This window comes from Dipodomys ordii, unplaced genomic scaffold (assembly GCF_000151885.1).
Source record: "Dipodomys ordii isolate 6190 unplaced genomic scaffold, Dord_2.0 Scaffold119, whole genome shotgun sequence".
Taxonomy (NCBI): Eukaryota; Metazoa; Chordata; class Mammalia; order Rodentia; family Heteromyidae; genus Dipodomys; species Dipodomys ordii.
Genome location: NW_012267335.1, coordinates 2,397,297 through 2,413,330, shown reverse-complemented (window position 1 = coordinate 2,413,330; position 16,034 = coordinate 2,397,297). Strand labels below are relative to the sequence as shown.

General features: G+C 45.6%; 1 protein-coding gene across 1 annotated transcript in view; it reads right to left on the bottom strand.

The window, feature by feature from the left end:
- Positions 1 to 16,034, bottom strand: part of Znf827 (zinc finger protein 827) — a 146,190-nt gene that overhangs the window by 38,653 nt on the left and 91,503 nt on the right. The window contains exon 8 of the mRNA XM_013029498.1: positions 8,510 to 8,613. Coding sequence (XP_012884952.1) covers positions 8,510 to 8,613 — 104 coding nt within the window. The remainder of the gene's footprint in view (positions 1 to 8,509; positions 8,614 to 16,034) is intronic.

Genomic DNA, 16,034 nt, shown 5'->3' with positions numbered 1-16,034 from the left:
AAAAAATCTGTACTACAGCCTTATGGAGAGCCTGCTTTAAGAGAACATTCACAGTGACGACTGTTCTACACACGACACCGTTTTCTAATAACAAGCTTTCGTCCAAGATGTGCTGAGTTATAATGGATGCTGCCTTCTGGGAGAGATAATGGTAAAAAAAAAAGTTTCTACTCAACGGGAGCTTAGAGCCACACCAGGAAGTGGGGAAGTAAATAGGAAACTGTATATATCTAAGGACAACTGGTTTTGGAATTCTAGGGAACAATTCCCAAAGGGAACAGTGGCTACTAACAACCAAAGTAGCCTATGGGGACGGGGCGCACTCACGTGCCGTCCGAGCGCCCACTTCACCGTGGCGCCAGTGGGAAAGTACCAGGGCTGGGGATGGGAACCTGCCTTCTAGAAAGCCAGAGCAGCGGGGCTGTCCCCATTGCTAGTTTATTGCACAGTGGTTTTCTCTCTCATGCTTTGGCTCTTACCTCCACCCCATTGCCAGTACATAGTCTGTCCTGGTGTCATTTCCAAACATATAAAAACAAACCTTAAATGCACTCAGCTCTGTCTCACAGTGTGTTTCTAGGGGAATCCAAGTGTGGACCACACACAGGAGTGAGGCATTGTGAGCGATGAGGATGATGCTACCTAGTAAGATAGGAAAGCTGGACCCTGGTGGCCCACGCCTATAATCCTAGCCACTCAGGAGGCTGAAATCAAGATGGTGGCTCCAAGTCAGCCCAGGTCAAAGTCTGTGAGACTCTCATCTTCAATTAACCACAGGAAAACTGTTAGTGGACCTGTGGCTCAAAGTGACCAAACAGCCAGTTACCTCTTCCTTCTATTTTTGTGCCTCAAAGAAGGCATCTAAACTAAAGATCTATCTATCTATCTATCTATCTATCTATCTATCTATCTATCTATCTATCCATCTATCTATCTATCTATCTATCTATCACCCTGTTAGAATCCCTGTGTGACACCCAAGTTAAGGGTTAAACTAAACTTCATTAGCTAAATTTTGGATTAAGGCTAATTTGGACACAAAGCTGACAATATCTAATTAATGAAAGACCTTTCTCTACAAATTGTACTTAACAGGACAACTCTTTTAGAATAAAATAAACTCTCCTTTAGAATAAAATAAATACCTGCACTGAGGCCAAACCAGCTGGTGTGGGCTAGCTGGGTGTAGCGATGAGCACACACAATCTTAGCCTTAAATAACGTTATCTGGATTAGGAAAATCAGAAAGCATACAACTTAGTAAACAGCTACCCAGCCTGTAACATAACTACCAGGTGCAGGAAGGAAATGCCATGGGCAGGGGAGACGAATTTTCAGAGTTGGAACCTAACAGAGAGAGGACGCACTAACCAGTATGCCCCCAGTCCCAGGCCAGCAGGTCATGTGACCTGAAGAAATGTTCCCACAAATTTTCAGCTGCAGAACTGAAGCCCATGGGCACCGTCATGGACGCCACACTCTGAAGTGGATGGGCTCTCCTACCGAGGCCCGGAGTGGTGTCCTGGGCACTGGATCCCTGTGGAAAGCACATCTTACGTACACAGCTCGATGGATTTCCACAACATGATCAGTACATGCAATCGTGAGCCGGAGGAAGAAAGCCAACATCCATCGCTCTAGCTCCCTTCCTGTGGCCCTCCCAGCTGCGACCACTCCCTGACACGGTTGTTCAAGAACTGCCTACGGGGATAGATTGGTCCTCTCTCTCCAGGTCTTCGTGGTAGAGGAAAAGCCCCCGCATTAAGCTGATTTCCCTCAGAATCAGCCCTCAGGATTTGGACCTCAGAAGAACATTAGGGAACCAGGATTGGAGTCATGGTAGTTCTGGACTCCTCGAACTTTTGGCAGGGCAGGCTGTGGAAGACGCCTGGAGTCCTCATCTTCTATGGGGCACTGGACTAGGGTTATACCCAGGCTCTCCCAAATTCCAGTCTAGAATGTTTCCCTCCAACTACGACCAGAATACCACTCAGCTGGGCATAACAGGTTCTATTTAACTGGTTTTAACATAGCCTCACAGGGCCTCCCGTGAACCAGGAAAAGCATTCAAATTTGCTGATGTCCTAAGAAACATTCCGTGTACAATCACAATGCCAGCTATTAGAGAAAGAGAGATAAGACAGAAGCCTCAGAGTACAGAACTGGCATATTATTTATCATGTATTTTCCAAGTATCTCACTTAAAGGACTACTTTTTATTTATTTATTTATTGTCAGCCATGGGGCTTGAACTCTGGGCCTGGGCACTGTCCTTGTGCTCTTCAGCTCAAGGCGAGCGCTCCACCACTTGAGCCACAGCACCACTTCCAGTTTTCTGGTAGTTCACTGGAGATAAGAGTCTCACAGATGTTCCTGTCCAGGCTGGCTTTGAACCGCGATCCCCAGATCTCAGCCTCCTGGGTAGCTAGGATTACAGGCGTGAGCCCCAGCACCCAGCTACTTTTTATTCTTAATGGGAAGAAAAAGTCTAGTGCCAAGCGCTTAGGATATGTGCAGGCCACTCCAGGAAGCTGGGCGGTGCCACACACTGGCGGGTGACATCACCTGATTTGGTAGGCAGCACCATGGAGCGGAAAGAACAGAAACGCGCTGTGCCCTGTGGCTTCGCATTTCCACGCTGCCATTCACCAGCTCTACGACTTCTAGCAACTTAGTGAATCCTACACAAACCCCATGACTCGAGGAGCTGAGGCACTGGATGAGATGACATTTGTGTCTCATGCTTAACAACTGAGTACAGCCCTGCTAGCTGGCTCCTTCCTTCTCTGTCTCTACAGAATGAATGTTTCATCAAAAAAGGAGTTTCTGTTTTATTTGGAAAAAAAAGGCAAACACCAACATCCAATGTTTTTCTATGGCTCAGTCTGAATTTAAAAAGAATCTGTCATGTTTGAGAAAGATTTTACAGTAAAGAAAACACTTTACTGTAACCCAGGACGGCTTTGTATCTCTGTCCATCTGCTTGTCTGTCTGTATCTCTCTCTCTCTCTCTCTCTCTCTCTCTCTCTCTCTCTCGGTATAGGGTAGAGAGCCGGAGCATAAAGGAAAGTGGCATGCATATATTAAGACCTCTCTTTTAGGCTAACTGTCTTAAACACAGCCTTGAGATGCGGTTAATGGCACGGCAGGAGGAAGGCGACTTGGAGGCGGCGAGAGCACCGCCAGCCATTACTCTGACACAGTTCCCTCAACAGCCCGTCTCATTGGTTTCCATGTCAGAAAAGAGCATGTGCTTGGAAGCCTTCTGTCGCTGTGGCACAGTATCTCACAGAAAGGCTTCCTAAGAAGGAGAGGTGCATTTGGGTTCACAGATCAGAGGTTTCAGCTAGCGGCTGCTGGTTCCCTCACTTTGGGCCTGTGATGAAGTAGAACATCATGGCAGGGATGCAGCAATTCTCTCATGTCAGCTGCGGGGCGGGAGGGAGACAGAGAGGCAGACAGACAGACAGAGCCAGAGAGCCAGGCAGACAGACAACAGAAACAGAGAGATAGACAGATAGGGTGGGGAGGGGCACCTTCAAAGGTCCCCCTTCTAGGTCCCACCTCCTAAAACTTCCCAAGAGCGCTGTCAGCTAAAGACTAAGTCTTCAACATGAGAGCCTCGGAGACAAGGAAGATGCAAACCGTAGGAGTACGTGGCACAGTTCTGTCTGGAGCCCATTGATGGGGGAGAATGGCCAGGAACCGGACAGGGGGACAAGGTAGACCATTTCTAAACCTGTCTTGGTTTACCATCAAATCCTGACTGGCATCCCAAGTCTGAGAAGGAACTAAAACCCTGCCCCGCCTACACAAAGAAGCCTGTGTTTCAAGGAATGCTAATGTTCTTTATTTTCTCCTCTTATTGATCTATTCTAAATAATAAGAAAGTCTTATTTAAAACAAGTGAGAAAAGAATGAGGGGGTAGGGATTGATAAATATAATAGCTGATATGTTTTACATCCTCCAACTCCAGGCTCCATCTGAAATAACAAACAGAAGCACTGGTGACTCCAAACACTATGAAAGAATCCCAGGGAGACCCACATTTTCCTTCACACCCACTCTGGTTGTGTTTTTGTTTTTTTGGCTTAATACAGAGCAAACATACTGTGACTTCAAAATCATAATAACAGAATTGAAGCTCCACATTGTTTTGATGCAGGACTGAGGCAGACTTTCACCCAGTCCCCTTAATAGCCCTTGCGCACTGAAGGACGAAGGGAAAGCATCAATAGCCGCAGGTATGATGGCAATGGTCTACTCTCAGTGCAGAGTTGCTGCATACCCTGAAAACCACCAGCTTCAGAATCTTCCTTCTATGACTGTTAATCTTGCACAAGTGAGAGCACTATAAATTAAACCAAGTATATTAAATTATACACGGTCTGTAACTTCTATCTCCCCCATAACAGGAAAGGTCTTTCATTTCTTTTGTATAATCCATACCCACAACACTACTGCTGGGGGGGGGTGCACTCAATAATCCACATCCACAGACAGTGACGGCGGGTTTTACTCCATCATTGTATTAAGGGTTCCTGATGTTGCTTCTGTCTAAGACATTCAAAGCAACAGGGAAGAAGGTTGGTTTCTTGGCTCCTGAGTATTTTTCTGACTCTCAGGAAAGCCAGTCTAGAAATCCTGGCAAGAAGCAAGCCCGGGACACTGTGAGGCTCTGTGTTTATTCTGTTTCTCTGTAATGGTGGCAGCTGTGAGTTGCAGATACCATCTGCTGAAGGCAAATGCCTAGTTAACTGTGCTATTCTCAATTTCTTCACAGTCCTCAGATCTACCAACCTCACCCTACTTCCCTCCCTCCCTCCCACTCATTCCATCAGCCCTGAAGCACCCTCACAACACAGCAAATCTACATGGACCCCCGTGGCCCAGAGCTTCAGCCTGAAATGGTGCCCTCCTCCAGCACACAGCTTCAAAGGTTTCAGCCATGGTGGGCTGGTCCTGTTGCTTTGGGCCTTCGGTGGCCCAGTACATCATGGCAGGATCATGTGGTGGAGCGAAGCTGCTCACCTCATGGAGGCTAGGAAGCAGAGAGAAACAGAGAGACAGAAAGACAGAAACAGAGACAGAGAGACAGAGAGAGAGGGCCCAGAGTGCCCAGATCCCCTTCACTAACATGCTTCCTCCTACTACGCTCTACTGAGGTTCGACCACCTCAAACAGCACCAAGATGGGGACCAAGACTTCAAAACATAGCCCATGGGAACACCCCCAATTCAAACTACAGCACTCCACAAGGGTATGCCAAGATCTAATGCTGAAATGATACCGTGTGTTTGTACCCTTTAACAGGGATTTCTTATTTGTTTATTTATCATCTTTAAGTATAAAGGGGTTTCAATTCAGCATATCAGTTTGTGAGCACGACTGCATCGTGATCAGTGCACCCCTTCCATCCTTCTCAATACTGGCACTAGGCACATTAAATCTCATTCGTGATGATCTTCACCAATGGGAAATCTAAGATAGGTCTCTTGGTTGGCTTTTTTTTTTTTTTTTGGCTTGAACTTAGGGCAGGGCACTGTCCCTGAGCTTCTTTTTGCTCAAGGCTAGCACTCTCCCACTTGAGCCACAGCGCCACCACTTCCTGCTTTTTCTGTGTCTGTGGTACTGAGGAACTGAACTCAGGGATTCATGCATGCTAGGTGAACACTCTACCACTAAGCCACATTTCCAGCCCTTGGCTGACATATATGTTTGCAAAAAAAAAAAAAAAAGCAATGTAAATGAAGGGTAGAAAGGATATTTTAAAGGTAACTTTTGAACTATCTGAGAGAAGGCTTGCAAAGACCTCCTTACATACTAATAACAAGTTATTTTGAGTCTACTCACTAAAAGCAGCTGTCTTCCTCCTGGGCTCCTCATTTCTGCACAGCCACTCTCATTTGCTAGTTCAACCTGCTTATGGCAAAGCTGACCTGTCTGTCAAACCAGTCAGCCTACCCCCTGCCATTTCCTAACCCTCCTCCTTTGTGGCTACCCCAAACCCCCTGATAATGCTGCCCTGGGACCAGAAGACCTGGGAGGGGCTCCTGAACCCACCCACCCCATGATTCTGCTGCCTAAAAGATCTTCCAGTTTTCTAGAAGAATCCATGACTCTTCAGCTGTCATTTCAATTTCTTTGTTCCTGGCACTGGAACAGGTCCTTAGCAAAGGGCTACTAGAACAAAGACTATTTAGAATATTAAGTACAGGTTCACAATAGCTATGTGACACCGGTGGGGTTAGATGTATTTTGATATTCAGCCATTTTTCCTGATTTCAGATGACATTGTGACACACAACACATTTTATACAACATCTCATCACAGCCCAGGAGGAACATCTCATTAAAATACAACTTCGTGCAACAGAACGTATGAATGCCCTCCATTAAACCTAATGGGAGCCTTTTTAAAAATAGTTCAAATATTTTCATTGGGTATGCTGAGCTTTCTGTTTTATTTTTGCTTTTATATGTCAGAGTTGTGACTGGGGAGGGAGCTGTGGTCATTCATATTGGCTAGATGTGAATAAATTGTCTTTAAAAATCTCCACACTGTGGACTTTGGTCCATTCAGCTTGATTTTTTTCCAGTTGGTCCAAATTACTGAGGCTTTCCTTACAAGACTGTCTTCAGACCACCAGAAAACCCCATGATCACAAAGGTTCTTCCTTATATATCAATTCTATTTCCAAAGCACTTTCCCCTTGCATGTCAAGAGAGAAAAGTTCCTTTTTAGTGCTTTATTTTAGTGAGATGTAACAACACAGTAATCATTTTGGTTTTCCTCTAAGAAAGCCTCCATTGAAGGACGATTATTCTTTAGCAGGTGGATTTCACATTTTTTTAAATCCCAGTTAAGCTGACCTCCCTTCCTCTGATAAATTTCAAGTATGAGTTTATCTAGTATGCAACCTAAGTCTATCAATGTCACAGAAAGCCCCCTACATGCGGTTAAACACACGTGAGTGTCGCTCTTCTAAACCCAGGTGATAAACCCAGCGAGCCAAGCATGCCACAGGAAGCTGGGGCCGTGTGTACACATCTACACCAGGGTGCGGTCCACACACGAGGGGCTGGCTCTGCGGGTCACGGTACTCTGACAGGCAATTCCAGGCGGTTATTTTGACATTAGAAAGTCACAATCCATCAACTTCACGGCAGGGCAATAATTTGGGGACCAGGGAGATGCTATTTAAAATGACTTTGTGGGAAGGAAACAGTAGTTCCACGAGGCCCTGTTTGAGAACGAAGACACAAACTAAGCAGAATTTTCTTCCACTCTTAGAACCAGATACTGTGCAATGTGTTCTTGGGTAAGCGTGCCGTGTCTGAGGGTTCGCCACAGAGCCCTGGCTGTAAAACTAAGGAACGAGCAGGTATCTGGACTCTGGCTGGATGAGTAGGGCTGGAAGGGTGACAAGGTGACACTAAAGAATGGCTTTTCCCTGCTGTGTGCCACAAGCCACTGCTAATGCCTGCCACACCACGCCAGCATTTCAGATACCACTTGACTCTGCATTACAAATTAATCTGCCCTCCAGTGCCTGGTGACCCGGCTCCTGGTTCGACGTGGAAGACACTGGGACTCTATTCTCCAAGGAGGCAGAGGCAATCGCCACCAGCTGGGCTACTCCTGCCCACGCCAGCCTCCCACTCTGCTTCCCAGGACACATGAAGGTGGGGACCACTGAGATCATGTCAACAGCTGGGAGGAAGCTCCTGGCTGAGGAACTGGGGGTGCAGTGGGGGAGGGGCGGGAGGGCAGCATGGATGACAGCACGTAGCCCTCCAGCGTGTGCACTCCATAACAATGTGCAGAACTTGGGCATCAAGCCCAAGGGGTGGCCATGCCGTCGGTAAAAACAAACAAACCAACAAAACCCAGCAAGGACCTCTTTTCTTTTAGTCTGGCAAGGAGAAGTGGGAAAGGAAGCATGAGTAAGAAATGCTGTGTTCCCAGCTGCGCTGTGGAGCAGGGTAGGGAAGAGCATTGGGCGGCCAGGTGGAGGTGGGTTGGCGGAGGAGAGATGTTATTTCTGGAGCACTGGGCTGCTCCTATGGAAACCAGAGTGGTCTCTGTGGTGACCAGCACCCCTCCAGGTCATGACCCACCTCGCGTGGTGTTCTCCCCACCTAGCTGGCGGTCTGCCTGAAACAACGTGGAAAGAAAGCAAAGGATTCGCCTGTGATACCTCGCCTTTTAAAGGCAAAGAAATGCACGGCCTGGGCAGGGCATCAGCCAGGAAAGGACAACCAGCTCTTAAGACGCTCAGCTCCTAAGCAAAGATGAAGGGTGATCACCATCTGCACTGTATGCTGATCAGCTCTGGAGGCTGTTGAAGTGGCATTCTCCTCCCACCCACACTTTTGCCTTTCTCCAAACCCTCGCTTCAACGCAATAGCGACAATGCAGAAGCCGCGGTCTGAAAATTCGCACGTTTCAGAAAAGTAATTGTGAAGCCACCAACCGCCGAAGCAAAGTCAACAACGCATCCATACCTGGCGCTGGTATTCTTCCGTGAAGCGCAGGTTCACTGGGTAGCAGATCTTTCGGATTGGAGGTGAATGGTGATTGTCTAAATGTGTCTTCTGTAAAGAAAGGGCTGGGGAGGGGAAAGAGGAGAGAGCGTTAGTTTATCAGAATTATTTAAGACACCCAGAGCATCCCGCCTCCAGTACACACACACGCACACACATGCACACACACATGCACACACACACACGCACACACACACAATATACTGGGCAAGATATTTTTAAATAGTGTTTAAGAAATAGAAGCTTGTGCTTTAAATAGGAGGGAAGAAAAAGCGAGTTACATCACCCAACTGAGCTCTGGACATCCTGCCTGCTGGCTTTATAATCAGGGGCACTGGTCCAATGCCACCTTTGAAACTCTCTGAACGCCACCCGGGGGGCAACGGAGGGTCTGATTTTCCTCATTCAACACTTTGCTGATCAGGCACAGAACCAGAAGGCTCTCTCCATGCTTTTTCCCGTGAGCCTCCCTGCTGGCCGGTCATCTGTCACCTGCTCCTGCAGGGACCCCCGCACATCCCGGAGCGCGCTGCGCGCAGGCCCGGCTCCCGGCTCCCACAGGCGCCGCGGCACAGGACCCACGCAGCACCTGAGTCTTCAGAATCCAGCCCTGCGGTGCAGCGGGCCGAGGGTGCTGAGCTCTCTGCTGTAAAGAGCTAAGCATGACGATTCCGCCAGGCTCCGCACTGACGCAAGCGTTTTCAACAGTACGGATTTCCACCCAAGGGAGGTGGGACCCCCTCAGAAGAAACTAGGGTGAAGGGGAGACAATCACTAAGCAGAGTAACTTCCTACCTTGGATGCCAGCTTTATCCTGCATAAAGAAGAGAGGGGAGCAAGTGCCCACAGTTCACGCTTGTAATCCTAGCGACTCAGGAGACTGAGATCCAAGGAGCACAGTTCAAAGCCAGCCCAAGCAGGAAAGCCCACAAGACTCTCAGGTCCAATTAACCACCAAAAAACTGGAAGTGGAAGCGTGGTTCATGTGGTAGAATACCAGCCTTGAGCAAAAAAGCTAAGGGACAGCGCCCAGGCCTGGAGTTCAAGTCCTAGTATTGGCACAAAAAGAAGAAAGAAGGAGAAAGAAAAGGAAGAGGGAGAGAAGGAAGAGAAAGGTTTTTCTAAGGAAAGATTTTAAAAAATACACAAAAGGAGAATCAATGTTTTAAGGGGGCGGAGAATCAATGGAGAATCTTCCAGAAGTCAAGCATGCAGTCTCTTCTGTCCAGAGAGGGTTGAGGCAGCATCAGCCTCAGACAAAATGATGTCCTGTGCTCCTGCCAGGGGTGAATCAATGCGGGTGAGGCTGAGTCTCTGACTGGCTACTTAGGTAAGAGAACAGCCTGAATCCTATAGGACTTTCTCTGTGTTTCCTTACTCAGCAAGACGTCTTATACAACTTTGATCTAATTGAGGTTTTTTGTTTTTGTTTTTTGCAGAAAAAGAGACAGGCATTAAGAAAGTAAGGTAACACACACACATACATGTACAAACACATGTGTATATTTTCTGAAGCAAATTCACAAGATAGGATATGAAGAGAGACATCCTGTCATTAAGACTGACCTGGTTGGCGCAGGCTACAAGGCTAACAGCACAAGGCTGAGAATAGTACGATTTACACTAAATAACAGAACAGTCCGCTGAAGATTATAGCTCTACATAGTGATACGTTTTGCTAAGTGTTGATGGTGGCACAAATATTTCTACGCAGGCCAACAGGGCCCTCCGCTTCACACAGAGAAGACGCATAACTCCTAACCATACTTCTCCCAAATCCAGACCTTATGGGAATTCCCAGTCTGATGGCAGAGAGAGAGAGAGAGAGAGAGAGAGAGAGAGAATGTAAGAGAAAGTTCTAGATGAAACTTTACCTTGTGTAATGACACCAATGGGTTTTAAAAGCACAACATAAAAGAAACCATTCCCCCCCCCTTTTAAATGACAATAATCATCACTCTCTGTGTTGAACTTGGGACTGGCAAGGAGAAAAGAAAGATTAATCAAAGAAAAAAAAAGAAGACTTGGCTGTGTAATGAATTCTTACTCAGAACCCATAAAGACTGAGGTAGATCAGAGTGGAAAGAAACCTTATTAAATATAAAAGGCAAATCATCTTCAAGTGATATTCTGACCTCTGTATATAGACAGATTGCTCTAGGAAGGAAAAAAGAAATGTGTATTTTCAAGCAAAAAATCCTTGATTACCTATTCAGCTCTGTGTCATCTGATGTAATGAGACTTCGGGCATTTTTCCAAGAGTGGGTAAAGATGCGCTCAAAAAGAATTTTGGTTAATTTTTCTTTTGTTTTGTGATTTTAAGGAAATCTCAAGAATGGATGATCTGATTTATTTGCATTTACCCGAGAAGCTATCAAACTGCAAAGGAGAGCTGGCAGTCCAGCCTGGGCGGACAAGCTCCCCAGCAGCCCCTCAGCCCAGGCCAACTCCCCACAGGGCTTTTGGTCCCACGAGCAGAGCCCTAGTTCTTTCTCCTAAGCCCCAGTCATAACTGAACACATGCAATACAGATAGCGATAAAAGGTGTTAGTTTTGAACCACTGAAATGCCACATATTTTCTTAAGCCATGGAACTGGTATTGTAAAAACTCTGAGCTTGGAATCCTTTAGATCTAATACACTCCCCAAGAGTGGCACCCCACACTGGTATTTCAAAGCAAATAGGAAGCTAGAGTTGAGAAAATGATCTTCCATGTTTCCAAAAGCCACAAGAAGAAGCAAGCTGTAGAGCAAAGAGTTGGCAAGAAGTAGACACCGGTAACTTCCACAGGCAGTCTCCTTTCTATACAGTAAAGTGTCAAATTAGAAAGATGAGACTATTCAAAGATAAGGAATGGGAGCAGTCTATGGGTTACTTAGGACTCTCTTCAGTTTTCTTCAAGAGCTTTACAGTGGGTAGGAACTTTCTGAGAAGCTAGACCATCTTGCTTAAAAAATGTGCTCACTCAGTTCAGCAATCACTGTCATAATTTATTCTTAGTTTCCCATAAAAAAGATCAACATCAACCAAGATATACTGTATTCATAAAATGCTTTGTTAAATGGCAACTCTTTTTTTTTTTTTCGGTCGTGGGGCTTGAACTCTGGGCCTGGGCGCTGTCCCTCAGCTCTTTAGCTCAAAGCGAGCACTCTACCACTTGAGCTACAGCGCCACTTCTGGTTTTCTGGTGGTTTATTGGAGATAGGAGTCTCACGGTCTCTCCTGCCCGGGCTGGCTTTGAACCACGATCCTCAGATCTCAGCCTCCTGAGTAGCTAGGATTACAGGCATGAGCCACCAGCGCCCGGCAAATGGCAACTCTTTTATATAACTACTTAAGGATAATAACAAAAAACTTAATGATCAAATCAAGTGATCAGTTGAGTAACCCTTTTCTGAAGTGCTTAGAATCGGGAGTGTATTTTGGAATACTTGCATAAATAGAATGAAATATCTTGAGGTTAGAACCCATACCCCAAAGTAAGTTCCTGTTTCTCACAGAGTACACTGAAGGTAAACGGCCGCAATATCTGTGTCCCTTTGTCCTCTGTACACTATCACATGAGGCCAGTTGTGGAACTTTCCACATGTGATAGTACGTCAGTATCAGCAATCTTTAGATTTGAGGGCACATGAGATTTCAGTATTTTTGGTTTAGGCATATTCAACTGACTTCATTTTCAACTGAATTTTCATGATAATGCAATTTTCTGCATTCTGTGGCGGTGTGTGGCTTGTTTTTCTTCAATATTTTATTTGCTAACAATTTACAACAAGAAATGTTCAATATTTCCTTTTAATATATTTATGTAACTATATGTATATTTGCATATATATATAAAACTATCTGGCATTTTTGTAAATGAGGGTTTTTAAAAATCTATTTTTTAAATTCTCTTTAAGTCGTTATACAAAGCAAATGTGATATAACAAAGCAGTTTCTAAACACAATGGTCCGTGTCCCCCTCAACATTCTCACCCCCTTCAGCACACCCCTTTCCCTTTTCTTAGTTTTCTAAATTCTCGACTGCATTCTCCTCTTCTTCCCCCTTCATCTTCCCCTTTCCTCTATAAAGTAAAAAAAAAAAAAAAAAGACAAAAACACAATTTTAAAGGTCCATATGAACCCAGCCCTTTCCTGTCAATACCACGGCGATGAGGGAGCGATCGCCTCCCATATATAGTGAACAAACATATATATATATATACACACACACACACACACATATATATACACATATAAAACATATGTAAATACATAAATACAAAATATATTTATACAAACACATATGTATGTAAATACAGATAGTTACTATCATAAAAAAGAACCTTGGGCAGCAGCAGCTCGGGGGTGTGGGGTTAGAAGAGAACCCAAGATTAAGAAGGACTGGGAACCCCTGCCCTGAAGACACCCCCTGATCATCCCAGGCAGCAAATTCCATATTCAAACGTAAAAGGGCCAGACCAGAGGCCTCCTGTGCCCCGGGCCTGGGCCGGGCCTGGGCCTGGCCGGGGGTTCCGTCATCCATCATGTTAGCCTCCTGTCGCTTTGCAGAATGGCAGACTGTAGCGAGTCAAACGCAAATGAACCTCTGTCCATTGGCAAAGGTCAGCTGGGATTCTGACCTCCACACTGGGGCTGGCACGTGGCTCTGGTGCTGTAAAGGAGGTGTGGGGCCGAGGGGAGCCAAGGTCGCCCTGTCATTCCACTCCGGCCGCCAGGCACCGCAGCTTCAGCTTTCGTTTCTGGAGGTGACTAAGAAGCTAAGGTGTGTGCCCTTCTCCTGTTCCACCGGCAGGAGCCGGCAAACAGAAACTTGTCCACAATGAAAGGCTAAAGGTTAATTCTGAAAACTGTGAAAAGGCCATTGTGGAATCTATGCACGTGTATGAACTATATACACACATCGAGAAATACATATGTGTGTATAGTTGTATATATATACATATATATATGGAAATATATAGTCGAATGTATATACATATGTATATAGTGTGGGAAATATAGAATGTACATATATGGAATATCTGTATAATAGAATATACATATATACACACATATATGTGTATATACCATTATATATGGAATATATGAGTACTGGACTATATATGCATATATATTTTTGTGACATATATGTGTATCTATATATAATATTTTTTATTAAATTAATTTTTCTCTGAATTTCAAAGAGACATCCCACTGGGAATGTGGGGATGAATGTACATGCGTTCCTGGGAGATGACTTAAAGGAAGGTCGAGGGTGCAGCTGGGTGGTGGAACACTTGCCTGGCGTGAGTGGAAGTTCAAGGCTGACACTCAGGACTGTAAACAAAGAGAGTGGAGGCAGACACAGCCAGCGCGACGTGGTGCTGACTGGGATGGAGATTAGATGTTTATTTCATTTGTTCTACTTACTTTGTTTTTAAATTTATCATAATCATCACAAAATATCAACAGAACCAACCAAATTCAAGCCCAGATAAACCACTAAACTGAATAATAAACCACGGTAAAGTACACCGAAGAACAATTACAAATGTCTCTCCATTAACAACAAGAAGCATTTCTGGGAACAAATAAATTTAAAGATTTTAATTATGTCATTTGGAGTTAGCTGGACGACTGAAATTGTCTCTCTCTGTCTCGCTTATTAGCTCCTGGCAGAATTGTAGATTGGTTCTTTTTCTTTTGGAAGTCAAATCTGACAATTCATAATACAATTCTGAACAATGTACATTCTTTTTGAGCTCTTTTATCCCAATATTGTTTATACTAGATACAAATTGTGGGGGGGGGTCCTTGATATTCAGTAACAGGACACTGATTTAATTATGACATGCTAATGATGAATACTGAATAAACACTAAAAGAATATAATTAGCTGAAAGATGTTCTTAATATATACCTAGATGAAAAGAGGATGCTAAAGCTGTAGCTTTGGTAGGATCCAATCTTTATAAGAAAATACAAATACTTAAATAGAAATTCAGCAAAAATACTCATCACTCAACTTGGCAGTAGCTTTCTCTGGGTAATAAAAAGTGATTATTTTTTTCTCTATATATCCTCTGAAGTAAAAACTAGTTTACTGAAAAAAAAACTGGAAAAAAAAAAGCTATGATGTTTTGCTGTTTAGGATCTTTTACTATTTTCTTTCTTCATGCTGGTACCGGGGTTTGAACTCAGGGCTGGGAGCTGTCTTGTGGTTTTTCAATCAAGGATGGAGTTCTGCCACTTGAACCACAGCTCTACTTCCAACTTTTTGGTGACGAACTGGAGAGAGAATCGCACAAACTTCCCTGCCTAGGCTGGCTTCGAAAGGCAGCCCTCAGATCTCAGCCTTCTGAGTAGCTAGGATTTCAGGCATGAGCCACTAGTACCAGGCTGCATCCTTTACTTCTAAAGAAAGTTCCTTAAGGAAGGAGCTAGGAGAGAGGAACAAATAAAAATAAACCTCAGGCAAGAACAAGTGTCTCTAAATTGTGACCTCAGTATTATCCTGTCTTAGGTTCACAAAGTCCAGGCACTATGGAAAGAAGAGGTCTAATAAAATACAGTCAAAGGAAAAGTGTCAGAAAAAGTACTTATCAGCAATGCTGTGTATTTTCTTCTTTGGAAAGCACAATGCCTTCTCTTTATGGCTGTCTTAAAGGTGGGCCAATGCGTACAACCCAACACCGCGGAGCAGGGAACAGGTTCCGGCTGCTCAACTCTAGTATTCATCCGCTGAGAGGCAGGAAACCTCTCAGGACAAGAAGCACAATGCCAGGCCTTGTCAGTGCCACCACCGCGGAGAGGTCACACCAGGGCAGCCTGAGCCAACCACAAACCCCGCAGGTCCGGATCTGCAGAATGCCACTGGGTGTGTGGAGGACCCGGGATCTCTGGCAGAAATCTCACTCCAGACAGAAACAAGGGCAAGGAGCTTGGCACCGAGTGAGCTGGGGCAGATGAGTTCAATCCTGCCAGTGAGCATGGACGGCCACGTGCATGGTGGAGATGACACAGGTGCCGTGGGCATGCATGTGCCCGGCCCCCTCCTCCCCCCGCCCCGCCCCAGCATCGTCACTGCTGGGAGGAAGTCCCCCATGACAGCAGGGCGGCTGGGCCCAGCACCTAAGCCACGTCAACCTTTAGGCTCTGTTCCTAGGGCAGAGGCTATGGGAAGACGAGGAGCTCAGCACGGGCTCTGGCTGTCTGCTTACACTGTGATAAACCCACCCTCTACTCCTGACAGTCACGAGTCACCCTGTGAAGGACTGACACTTGCCGTCTTGGAGTAACTCAACACAGGACAGTGAGGAGATGGCACTGCCCCCACCAGTGTCTCGGCACGGCTGGAGGAGGCCGAGCCCCAGGGACAAAGCTCACAGGATGATGGGCCGATGGAAGTACGAGAAAGACTCAGCAAAATGAGGGCAAGCAAAGAAAAGGAAAAAGGACAGCAACAACACACAAGGCAGCTGTGTGTGTGGGGGGGGGGGG